The sequence below is a fragment of the Phytophthora sojae genome (assembly GCF_000149755.1).
Source record: "Phytophthora sojae unplaced genomic scaffold PHYSOscaffold_2, whole genome shotgun sequence".
Lineage (NCBI taxonomy): Eukaryota > Oomycota > Peronosporomycetes > Peronosporales > Peronosporaceae > Phytophthora > Phytophthora sojae.
In genome coordinates this window covers 2,136,815-2,149,697 of record NW_009258116.1, presented here as the reverse complement: position 1 = coordinate 2,149,697, position 12,883 = coordinate 2,136,815, and the positions used below count along the sequence as shown (strand labels likewise).

The following is a 12,883-nucleotide window of genomic DNA, read 5'->3' as shown; positions in this document are numbered from 1 at the left end:
TGACATCGCAGTGTCGCGAACTCGACAAAAGTCGTGATCCAACTCCAGGCTTCTCAGCAGTAGCCTGATCGGAGTTGGAGGTAGTGTTCTCGCAAACGCTTAAGCGAAAAATAGCTTTCGCGCGTGGCCATCGAATGGGTGAATGGGTTTATTAGTGCTTGAAGGAAGCGCACCAAAAGCGGTGTATTCTACGTCACTCCAGCGACGATATTTGCTCTCGTCTGAAGAAACAATTCTCTCAGCAGTATCTGTTGTGTCCTGCCAACAAAATACCCCGATGCGCGGTGCGATTTTGAAAGTGCCAACACTAGAAAATGACTTGGCCCCCGAAAACTTATGGCTGCCTTAAAACACAACAAGAGAACGAGGGTCACATCTGGAAATTTGCTTTTCTTCTTTCTGGATTGGTGATTTTCCCTCCTGTGGTCGACGTCTGAACGTCTTCCCGTTAGCAGCGTGGGTAAGTCGGTCGCAGACGAAGCTACAGGTCTTTCTACATACAACTGATAGTGTGTACGAGTCGATCGGCTCGGCTATGGTGGATAGAAACGAAGACTATTGCGGTGCATGTAACAGCTCCCGCTTCCTCCAGTGTATCCAGTGTGGAGGTGTCAGTTCTCCTTCAGACTCATGGAGGCCGTAGTGCAATGCCCAAAATGAAGTGGTTGTTGCTTTCGATAGAAGCTATCTTCCGGTATATTCTGGTTGCTTAGCCAGACAATGTAATACCTAACGTTATAATAGATAGCTGCATGTCTACTTTGTACAAATCCACCAGGCACGTGGTATTCACGACGAAGGTGGACCATTTTTCAGCCCGTAGTGCGTGGTAAGTTCGGCCATAATCAGGATGTTGTAGATGCCTTAGAGCACTGCCACCGGTGGGGGCAAAAGCTGAGTAAAAGTCATATTTCCACCCAAAATACAACTACACGCTGGCACCGGTCTGAGAAAACGTGGAGTATTTTCCCCCACGGGGTAAAATGGGGGGATCGTGGAGTCAAATATGCCACCTCGATCCCCCCGCGGCGTACGACAAAGGTAAACGGCTAGCCAATGAGACTCCGAGGAACGCAGGTATCAGGTATGGTGAGTTGTGGTGCATACATGTTGAGTTGTGGTGGTCGAAAGGACAGGAGTCACGAATGCATTGCCTTCCTTTTTGCCCTCCAATCTCGGCGAGGACGCCGCACACAGTCAAAATGCTTTGACAGCATGTTTCTAGTCCGTGGGGGGGGGGGGGGGGGGGGGGTGTTTTGCAGTCAATGTGGCGTATATTCGAGTGTCTGGGCCTGCTTACTACTTTTTCATTCCCCCTACTTTTGCTGCCACCGGTGCGAATCCAAGCCAGAGTAAATTTGCCTCGCAACATTGTCGCACGCCAATCGGGGTCATTTTCACTCTTGTTTGACCCCTACCGGTGGCGGTGCTCTTAGGATGGAGATGTAAGGTGGCGAGATCAACGCATTAGTCTACAGTTAAGTCAGTGCAGTTTAATTAATAGAGCATCAAGAGTAGATCATATAATTCAGGTTGAACTGCAAATATCCAGTTTCCGATGTATTCTATCCATTTTCACCAAGATTTGAAGCATATACTTTCGCGCAAGAACATTGGCTCTGCGAACATGAACTTTGGCGGAGGGAACAAAAATGTCACCCGCTGGCCAATCGCGGCCCTCCCCGCTACCAGCTGTCGCCACTCATACAAACGTCCTGACCAGAGGGACACTAGTCCAGACAGCCAAGTCTCTGCCATGGCGCGCGTCGTGTCGTGCCGCTTCATGCGCCTGAGCTGCAGCGAAGAGGTCCACCGCTCTTCCACCGGGAGTACGCCAGGTGAGCAACAGCAGCAGAGCTCCAAAAGCGCCGGCTAGTGGCTACAGCGTTGTAGTGCCGCTTCGTCCTTAGTCTGTAGCCTTTTGCCTCTGCTTTCTAATCCGCATCCGCAGCGAAGAGAGCAACTCTGTGCTGACGCCACTCGTTTCCTATGACGTGTCCTGCTTTGGGTATTCCATCGTCCGACGTCCACAGGAGTAACCGTGAGCGAGGTGTCAAGGTGAGCTTAGCTAGCACTTACTTAAGTAGTGCTTTTATCCCGGCGTGGCACAAGCAACACACATGCTGCTGTTGCGTGTCTTCGTGCCTGTTCTCCTCAACCTCGACTGTTGTATCGACATCTCCCGTACCATGTCATGCCATGTCATGCGGCGTATCATACTGTTTATGTTGTAGTTGTTGCGGTGCTTCCCGCACTGCTGTCCGGAGCACGCCAGACGCAGCTACTGCGGCTGCTCCGTGCACGTGCTCGTCGCTTTCTCATCCAGCGTAAGTGCCGCCGAGCTGGACGATCTGGTCGTGTGTGCGCGCTTCGAGCCGTCGCTCGTGGGGCCGCAGTGGTCTGGAACACCTCGCAGGACTGGTCCGAAGAGATGGCGGCAATGCAGTGACAGAGTTCGGTCATGGCCATGATGAGACCGGTGACGATAGCAGACTGGAGGACGAACGCAGATTGGGGTCGGCGAGAGCGTGGTGTTGCCCGCGAGTCTGTTCTCGTCTGGTGGAGCACGGAGTCCGTCTGGATACGCGTGGACAGAGAGAGAGCGACGCGAAGCAGCGGACACTTCCCGAGGTACGATACGAGAGTTCGTGGGGGGGAGTAGTTTGGGTTGCTGATTTCTTGGTCGGCAGTGGTGGATGCTGGGAAGTTGCTAACACTAGGCTCTTGTTGGCGCTGGTCTTGGTGGTTGGCAGAACTCGGTGCTCTACGTGGTGAACAACTGCAGACTTCCGAAATGGTACTACAACTACGACAGCAGCGTCACGCGCACGCAGCGTGACTTGACTCACCACTTCGTCGCGTACACGTTTCGACTGACGGAGGGCGTGCTTACGAAGCAGCAGCAACATGAAGAGCCCAGGACAAGTCGTAGTGCTGGCGAGTCCCTGCTTCCTGCTGATATCGTTCCGGCGGTCTGGGTCCGCAATCGTCGCGGGAAATGCGGCTGCGGCTTTAGCGGCGGCGGATAGCCCCAGGGATAACGTTGGTACGCCACTCAACTCAAAGTGAAGCCCAGAGGCGTACGTCTTAGGACAGCGTGGCTCCGACTTGAAGCAAAAGCGCGTTCGCAGAAAACGTGCTCCCGGTGGGGAAGGTCTACAAAGAGGTGATCCACTCGCTTCTCAACCCAAAGAAGACCACACAGGCGTGGAGCAGGCCACCCGAGAACCCGCCCCTCGTTGCGATCTTCAGGTTGACGATACATTTTGGCAGCAAAGCGTTGAACCCAACTTCAGTGAAAAGGGCAAACAACTTTTGATCTTGTGGCGATTTCTCCAGCATTTGACAATCCGTGACCTACAAGTCGATAAGCGCATGACAAGAACGAAACTGGATGCGTACTGGGAACAGGTTGAGGGCGCGGTAAAAGCACCCGGTGACCAGCTCGAGGACATTGTGCGCCATTTCTTACACGACCTTTTCGGTGGATCTGTAAGCGCAACCCCGTATGATCAACTGGTATTCAACCGCTGTCGGCCCGTGACAGCAGCATCATTCGCGTGGTTTCCCGCTGCTTCCTCGGACCACTACCGTCGCGCTCGGTTCAGCGCCGTCTTCATTCGGCATGGACAGTGCGGGACAATGATGTCCCGACGAAGGATCAGCTTCATGAGCGATTCATCGGCGTTGTATCAAGCGTGTACGATGCTGTTGACGATGACCTGCGTGAGGTGGTGCCCACCAGTGGAACGATCTTCTCGGAAGACTGGGGCAAGAGCTTGCCGATGTTGGTCGATGCCGTGCTCTCGATTGTGTACGGCCAAACACGCTTCAATGTGTTGCAGCCGTCGATGTCGAGTTTGCTTATGGGTCTTTCGACCTCATAATCGACAGCGGATGCCTTGAACCGCGCTTTCCAAGCGTTTGCGGCTCAGGTTCGAGAAGCTACGATTGTGTCGGCGGCCAGGCACCATATACCCATTCAACAAGAACGATGTACTGAAGCTGAAGAAGCTGGACCGTCCGCACAAAATGCGTGGAATCGTCGGTGGCTATTGCAACCTTCATCGACTGAAGTAATCAACATAGCCTCTGCTGCACTTGGAGACGTACTCCATCATCTTCTTTTGGTCGACGTTGCGCAGTTGGTGTGCGAATTCGGCTGTGTTGACGTCAGTGTTGCGGACGATTCACGTAGACTGTCATTGCGATCGGCGCTTTCGAGTGCAAGCGCCACATCGACGTCATCGATGGACCTGGCTTGACGACCGACTCCGTGTGTTCCGCGTGCTTCCAAGCGGTTTGTCCTCTATGATTTCGACGGCTGGAGGCTGGTCTGTGGGAGACTACGTGGCCGAATTCTCGAGTGATATGAATACTCTGTACGTGGACCTGTTCGGTTTTAACGAGGGCATAGATACTGTCCGTGACGATTCAGGAGTACCATCGCGTCTCGTGAGCATTTCAATGACAATGGACCAATCGTTTGGCGCCAACGACATCATTAGGAATAGTCGGTCAAGTGATCTCATTTTACCTGTTCGCGGAACGGTGAGATTTATTCCAGACATCGCTTGAAGATCGTCCGCAAAGCGGCAGTCATATCGGTCGATATTTGGAAGGGAGGGACAGCTTGACTGATGTACAGTAGCTGCAGAAGCAACTGCTGCACACTTCGCATAAATCTGCATTGCGATGGATTACCAGAAGTGCCGCCAGCCGCATTTGAAATTGTAGGTGCGTGCGGCTGGCGATCTAACTCATCTTCACCAGTTTTTTTTGCGAGTTACAGCTCTTGGAGGCCGACGGGAATCGTCGATTGGTAGTTTCTTCGAAAAATGACTCAAGCGAATATCAGAAGCAATACTCTGGGGAGCATAGGGCAAGGTCGGTGGGTCCTTTGTATTTCGCTGGTGTACCTGATGGAATATTATTGATATCTTTCTCGAGTGTAAATTTGGAATTAATCCCGAACGTCGAGAGTGAATTATCTGATAGTTTCGATCCGTCAATGCTGGTCTGGAGGGTTTAAATTGTAGCCCCAAAACTTGAGTAAGGTCCTACGCGACAGTTGCTGGATTTTGCTCACCGGCGGCTTTGTAGAGGTGGAATGTGTTGTAGCCTTCATCACCCTTGGAGGCGTCCCAGAAAAACGCGTGGTCCGGCAACGGGTTGAGCGGCCAGTCGTTCCGAAAGCGTTCGACGAGGTCTGGGTTCGAGATAAACAGCCTCGCGAATCCCACCAGGTCCGCGGCGCCGCTGCGAATGGCCCCTTCAGCAACGTCGCGCGTGTAGCTGTTGTTGGCGATCAGGGTTCCTTTGAACGCCTTCTTGGCGTCAAAGGCGGTCAGCAAGCGGCCTTGCGACATATAGCCGAACCCGAAGCCGTCCAGCATGGCCAAGTACGCCAATCCGTGTTCCGACAAGCGTTCGAACGCGTATGTGAACATCTCCGCGTTGTCCAAGCTGCCCATGCCGCCATACTGACCGTTCGGGGACAGTCTCACGGCAATTCGATTAGCCGGATACACGGTCTTGAGAGCTTCGATGACCTCGCCGAGGAAGCGGTAGCGGTTCTCGAACGAGCCGCCGTACTTGTCCGTCCGGTGGTTCGTGCATGATTGGAGGAACTGGTCGGGCAGGTAGCCATTGGCACCGTGCACTTCCACGCCATCAAAGCCAACAGTCTTGGCCCGTTCAGCGCATTGGCGATACATGTCGACGACCTCCGGAATCTCTTCGAGGCGCAGCGCGCGAGCCTTCTCGAACCCGGCGTGTTCGCCGCTGGTATTGCGCGTTCTGCCCGTTTCCCATTGGGTGGCTGAGGCTGACACGACGTTGTTGGTGGAGTGGAAGGATGGGTGCGACTGCCGTCCCATGTGCCACAGCTGCAAGAAGATCTTGCCGCCCTTGGCGTGCACGCGCTCCACGACCTTGCGCCAGCCCTCCTGCTGCTCGTCCGTGTAGAGTGCTGGGGCGCCGTACCAGCCAAACGCCTGCTCCGAGACAGCGCAGCCCTCCGTAACAATCAATCCTGCACTTGCCCGCTGCTCGTAGTAGACAGCGTTGCGCTCCAGTGGCACATGGGTGACGGGGTCAGCTCGCGCACGGGTAGTGGGGCCGTACACGACGCGGTTCTTGAGCTCGAGGCCCTTGGCCAGCTGCAGCGGCGTGAAGAGCTTGTAGTCGGCGGTGGAACTCGACATCGGGCGGAGGTTCTTGGGGCGTCTTGGTAAGCTTGAGGAGGTAAAATGAAGAGTGAGCGGGGACTTGCACACTTGCGTTGATGGCAACGAGCTTGCACATCCCAGCTGGCCTTCTGGATACGTTGAAGTCCTCGACAGGAAGGCCCATGATTGGCTGACCGGCTTACACGCTATCAACAAAGCTTACAAATGAACTGCGTGTCGGTGCGACCAGCGCAATGCGTTCGACCAATGCTATGATCGTCGAGCATACAGCACAATTCTCCGTCCTCTAACCGAGAATCCTGTCTGTCGGTCATCGCGTCACGCTTTCCTCCCCTACAGCCTAGACCTGTCAATTAGACTACGCTACCGCGGCCTTATAGCATATATTATTCACTCATCAAGTCGACTGGAACTGGCTTTTTAACGATCTACGAAACTACAAAAATAGCCACAATCACGCTAAAATTCGGACTTACACGGAGCTGGTCGGACTTTAGCGGGCGTGATTATTACATCCCCCATTTGAAAGTTGGCGCGCGGCGGACGGAGATAACTGGTACCTTCAGGGCAGTCGAGGGTTTACAGTACGGAATTAGGGGTAGACTGGTGCTTATTAGGCGTTCATCTTCTAATACACCAAGAATGTGTGCGAACGACGCATTTAGACCACCTAACGCTGCACATAGATTAACTGATAAACAGCACGCGGCGTGGTGTAGCTGGCAATCGTGCTGTATTCATTTGCAGGAATCAAGCATTATAATAACCAATTTGAGTAGTCGCGTGCTCAACTTAAGTTACTACTACGTAGTAGTTGGTCGAATTAAGTAAACCCAGGTGCATCACCAGCGCGCGCATCGAGGCGTCATACTTACGACTTTTTATGTTTTTTATTAAGCTGATTAATGGCAGGATCTTGCTGCAGTCCGACACTCGCTTCCATAGGAACGATAGTCGCATCAGCCAAGTGACAACAATGCACTCCAACTCAAATCAAAATCGATCATATCCCAGGTACCCTAACTCTCGCACTTCAACAAAACAATTTTAGAAAATGCTGCTCGAATTGCGCGCAGCGCACAACAGCATGGTCGCGCGCAATTTCGAATTACTGTTACTAAGTACTGTACGCCATCCACCAAGAGTAATAACGCGTTATAAATCCAGATGAAAGATGCAGAGTAGGCAAAGCGTAGAATAGTAGTGACACTGGCAACGCATGCAGCTTTCAAAATAAATGCGCGCTGCTACCCTAGATACGTGTACCGTAAACTACTGCAGCATGCACATAATGCAGCTTAGTGTAGACATTGTCGTTAGAGCAATATATATATGAAGCTATTGGCCGGACCCCGGGGTCCCGCATCATGTGCCGATGGCGACCGGAATTATTTATTTTTATCGGCGGGGCAGTGATAATATATATGTTGTGACAATTTTGTGATAATTTTGCCAGTTAAGCTAGAGCTCATTTCACCTTCAAGCATCTAGCATCCAGTATGAAGTCTAGGCGAACTGGAGGTGCAGAGGTTCCTCGGCGCAAACGTGATACTTAAGTATTGAAATCGTCGTGACCACAAAGCTGCTGCATTCGTTCGTTCTGTTAAGCGTCTTGGTGAAGATACGACCAAGAAGATTCAAGCTGACTGCTAGAAGCTAGCGCCTACTACAGCAGCAGCGGCGTCGGGCACGCAAAGTTGCGAACTCTGCAGCTCTGTGCAACTCGATAGTCGATACTACCAGAGATACATAGCATCGATACAAACATGCAGCACTTGAATTTACCAAATATACCGGTTGCTTATGACAGCTGGCGGGGCACGCGGGGACCCCGGGGTCCCGCCAAACGCTTCATATGCATATACACGATACACAACAACCTAACCATCGAAGACGCACAGTCGCTACTGATCCGTATTGAGTTGAGCTAAATTTGCTATGTCTATTTGAACTGTTATCGCGCAAACCAGCATTACTACGTGTAGCGCGGTGCAGTACGTAAATTCATGCTGGCAAAGTTGCAGTCTTTCAGTGCTAACGTAGTAACAACACTAGAGAAAACGGTATCGACGACAGCTACCAGTTTGCAACGCAGTATAAACCACATCCAATCATAGTTTCAATACTTTAGTTATTACTTCAAAGTAAGTAAACACGCAGGTCACTACACTGTAGTAAGACATGTCCATGACAATGTAGCTCGCCTCGCAGAAACGGGTGATCAATAATACAACGGCAACGATATTCAGCTCACTCGATGTTTAGGTACTCAACTTTGCATCGTGAGCGACATTTGGTAATTAGCTTAATAGGAAAATGTATTCCTACTCATTTGCCACTAAAGCACGAAGTTATAGCAACGAATATGTGTCAACTGTATCCGCACATTATTGTTATGGAAATCAAAATGATGCATATACTTTTAAGCTATGCTATTCCAGCAACCCGTGATCAAAGCGCCCGCGTAGCGGGTGCCCAGAGCGCTAGTACATGTACTGTACACTACGGCAGGATTTTGTTCACAGGTCGAAGACCTGTGCTTGGCCCCGGCAAAAAACTTGTAACTTTCCAAAACCGGGTACCAAACCGGGTCTCTCTTTCTTAATTGTAATGTATAAGCTAATATTTGCCGGAATCGGGTACTCGTCGATAAATGCTAAGATTTATGCACATTATTTACCAAATCTTGATACTAATCGTTTATTATTTACCAAAACCTGCATTCAAATACTTACGGACGCTCCAGTACACTATGAGAGCGTCATGGCCTCGCTGAAGGCGTATCAATTTGCGCCATAATCGACCAAGCTTAGCTGAAGATGACCAACATGACTTGTCTAGGTGCAGGCTGCATTTTTTTACATGTCAACTTGCTCAATACCCAATCACTCTTAGCCAAAGATGTCCAACCTCGTGTCTGTCGTCAAACCAATCAGCTCAACTTGACGGTGACACGAGCATCGTTCGTTTGAATAAGACTTTTTTTCCCTGCGTTGAAGCAACCACTTCCAAGGAATTGGCCCATTAGCATATTTCTCATCCCACAATTTACCTCAAGTTAAAAGTTTGTTTGTTTGTTTTGTTTTTGAATTGAGCATCATTATTGTCACTTAGCTAACATCCTCAAGTTAAAAAAGGTCAAGATCAGCGCACCATGCGTCTCGCCTTCGTTCCGCTACTGTAGCTCTCTCGTCTGATCGTTAGCACACAACATAGTACAAAAATGAGCACAGTATACCTTACCTGAAAATGAATGAAATAGCTCTCTCGTTGCTGGCGCCAACGCAGCCATTGGACGCTGACCAGGATGTTATGTCACCGATGGCCTCATCAGACCAGGCGACCTCAATTGGTGACTTTCGGTTCCTGAGAACCCACCACGATAAAGAAGAGCGGGGCTTGCTGGTTACCAGCCTCACAAAGGTTTGGCTGAAACATCATTTCCGTATCGATACACTTCGATGTGCGCAACTATTTGTTCAATTACGCATTCTCGGGCAGATGCTGCGGCTGCGAAGGAGGCGCAGTAGATGCCCATGTTAGAATCAACTAGAGAGTTGGGCTTGGTAGTGCTTTTAAGGATTAAAAACAAAACAACTTTAGGATTTACTCAATTATTATCCATTATCATCGTCCATGAAACTATTCGTCGACCTGTGTACACTCCCGGAGCAACGCTCCGGGTTGCCTATTCTCATTCTCTTGTGCCCGATTCTTGTAATTGACACAAGGTATCTGCATCGAATCCGTATGATTATGATTTTTGGTGCAAATTTGCTGGATGATGACAAGTAACGGAAATTACCGAATAATACCCCGGGCACTATTTATTGGGGACCCGGGTGGTGGATCCGGGTTTCGCAGTTCGAAGCTAGCTTGTACGGATACCCTTACAGGGAAACGATGTACTCGGGCATCCCCTGCGGCTGCGACGCAGCCGCAGCATCTGCCTTATCTACCACGGTACATCCAAGTGTACAAAGTTTGATCACTTATTTTCAAAGGCATTGCCAGTTCATATACATGTATCGTCACTCCAACGAATTGGTACATCAACGATTGGGTTTGGCAAACTCACCGTGATGGTTCTACCTCCTCCTGCTCGTCGAATAAGGGCTCCACGGATTTAGTTTTAACTTTAGTTCTTTGTAGTTAGTAGAACGGTTATCAACAGCGAGGTAATCAATGTAATTTCCTTCCTTCCTGCTACTGAAATGTGCGCTGATGCCCAGGCAGAATCCTTTATTGTTTAGATTGCAGTGTTGTGCTCGGAAACTTACAGGTGACGATAAAACAAGAAAAAAGCGTGCATTCGAATAATTAGCGCTGCCAGGATAACTGCTCAACCAAACTTGCAGGATAACCCGATGAAGCCAGCAATTTGTTTTAAGTTTGATGAGTTAAAACCGAGGTCTAGTAGATTTCGATCGCGTGTAGGAGTAGGATACACCGGGTGTTCGTCCTTCGCTTTGACGATGTCCGCCCGGTGCTTCCTCTCGCACAGGAGTACAGAGACAACGTAGGAGCATTCAAACTCTGTTTGATAAAACATGGTGCAGCCGCACACATATTTTGTCCGGGTCGCCTGAAGATCTAACAACAAAAAAAAAAACTGTCAGCTTCGATTCGTCCAAGTGTGATATTGCCATTTATCAAGTATTAATCTGAAGGTACTGTATGCATGTAGCATTTGGATGATCTGAACTAATATCGGTAACAATGTACTTTGAACTTGTTTTGACAAGAACAGGATCAAGTAGTAGATCATTCTACACCACAAGTTCGGTGGATCTCTGCGGGTCGTATTGTAGTCTCACACAAGACAAGCTTAAATCATCCTAGTCTTCATAGATAAATGCCTAAGCTAGTGCAGCTAGCCTTTAGCTTTTTTACCGGAGAAGACATACCACCAGGTGCAGCTCTTTTTGAGTCTCCGCTGAATGAATTCGTTCGTCACCGTATAGGACGTCACCGCATTGCCGGCGGATAGAGTTGGGTTCGGATTAAAAAAAAATTGTTGAACGAAAAAAAATCGTGCTATACTTCCTATCTTGGATCGCACAACCTTGGACTTTAAGTAGTTTTTTGCAATGTTTTAGTGGAATGTTTTATCTAATCCATCCGGATTAATACCAGTGAGTGTGGGGATTCATACAATATCAGCCCGCCGACAGTTTATGTCACGGCAAACTCAGCTGACCACACGATTTTCAATATCTCTCTCTGAGAAACTATGCATGCAGAAGAAAATCTGTGTCTGAAAGAGGAGGGTATAAGTTATGACTCATAACAGATCGAATCGATAATTTTACCGCTAATGGAATGAGTAAGTACTCTGTTGAGTGCTTTGAAGCTGCATGTACAGTAGTATAATACGATGCAGTGATCCAGTTGTGTCCAAGGTTAGCATCATTAGCACCGATGTCTCATATTGATCGAAAGAATACAATGCTTGCTAATACACAATACGTTGTTCGTCGTTAGTAGTCCGCTAATACACAATACGTTGTTCGTCGTAGTAGTAGATGGAGCCCCACTTCCTCTGATGGCATCTGACATCAATCTACAGTAGAAGGAAAAAAAAGAATAGACATCCATCAAAACCTGTAAGTGTCATTCAGACCGATTCGATCGATTGCTGTATGATGTTGTGTAAATGTTGTTTGATGTCATCCGTACGGGGGTGAAGTGACGAATGTAGCGTGAATGTCGTTCGATGTCATCCAAAAACCTTCCCCAATCGACAGTTCTTCGAACTGCGAATTAGTACCCTCCCATTTTCAAAACAAATATGCTAAATTATGGATATGACACAGTATAAACATGATTTTGACAATAAATTCATAAAGATATACTTGATCTTTGTATGGAAATAACATTGTAACCCTGGGATACACATTGGGTTACGTTTTAGAGGGTACTATACGGGTAAGGGGTATTATTCGGGAATTTACGTTAGTTATTCAGTCCTCTTCCTACTACTACCTCCGTATACATGTGCCTGCTCCCGCGGGGAGGTAAATGTCCTCTATTTACGTTTAACGAGAAACTATAGACTCCCGGAATCGCTGTAGGGTGTTCCGAATCGAATAATGATCATGCAACCCCTTTTCGCTACTATTGGTCTTCATTTCGTTCTCTAATCTGGTGGTAAAGTGTTGTGGAATATCTGCTCTCAGGAGCACTGCGTCTGTGTGTCTTGCCAGTTGGCGTGATTTCACCAAGGCTTTTACGGCTTTTCGTAGTCCTTTCGTAAGCAGTTTTCTTTACCGCCATTCCAACACTAGAAATTGCAGCAGTCCCCGCAAGATCAGTTTGCACCAATCATTGGTGCTTGATTATGGAGTGCATTGTTGGCGCGGCACACATGGAATTGCTAGTTTAGATTCAGCCCTGCTGTTTGGCAGTACAGTTGGAGGGGGTGGTGGGTTGGGGGCCAGGCAATACAGTGTGTAATGGGCCCACTTAGGCTCACTACTTTAGCTTACACGTGTGCGCGTGTATGTGAGGAAGCGTAGCTTAGTTTAAATTAGAGTTAATTATACTCGGGCCTCCGAGTATAGATTAATCTAAATAAACGATCCAAATAATGTTTTTGGGTTAAAATGAGATCTGCTATTTTTGTTTTATGTTCCAAAACCAAGAAAAATGATTTGACTTTGTTTGCTAGCGTGACGAATGGAGTGCAGACT

The 12,883-nt window shown here is 49.0% G+C and overlaps 2 protein-coding genes across 2 annotated transcripts; one reads left to right on the top strand and one right to left on the bottom strand.

The window, feature by feature from the left end:
• Positions 1 to 2,907: 2,907 nt before the first annotated feature.
• PHYSODRAFT_295809 (hypothetical protein) lies at positions 2,908 to 3,887 on the top strand (the record flags this gene model as incomplete). The annotated part of the gene is made up of 3 exons (XM_009520377.1): positions 2,908 to 3,046; positions 3,077 to 3,506; positions 3,548 to 3,887. 3 exons carry the CDS (start codon positions 2,908 to 2,910, stop codon positions 3,885 to 3,887), a joined length of 909 nt encoding a protein of 302 aa, XP_009518672.1.
• A 1,173-nt stretch (positions 3,888 to 5,060) lies between these two features.
• Positions 5,061 to 6,239, bottom strand: PHYSODRAFT_556141 (hypothetical protein; the record flags this gene model as incomplete). Its single annotated transcript, XM_009520376.1, has 1 exon — positions 5,061 to 6,239. The coding sequence occupies exon 1, from the start codon at positions 6,204 to 6,206 to the stop codon at positions 5,061 to 5,063; it is 1,146 nt and encodes a 381-aa protein (XP_009518671.1). The 5' UTR covers positions 6,207 to 6,239.
• Positions 6,240 to 12,883: the final 6,644 nt, after the last annotated feature.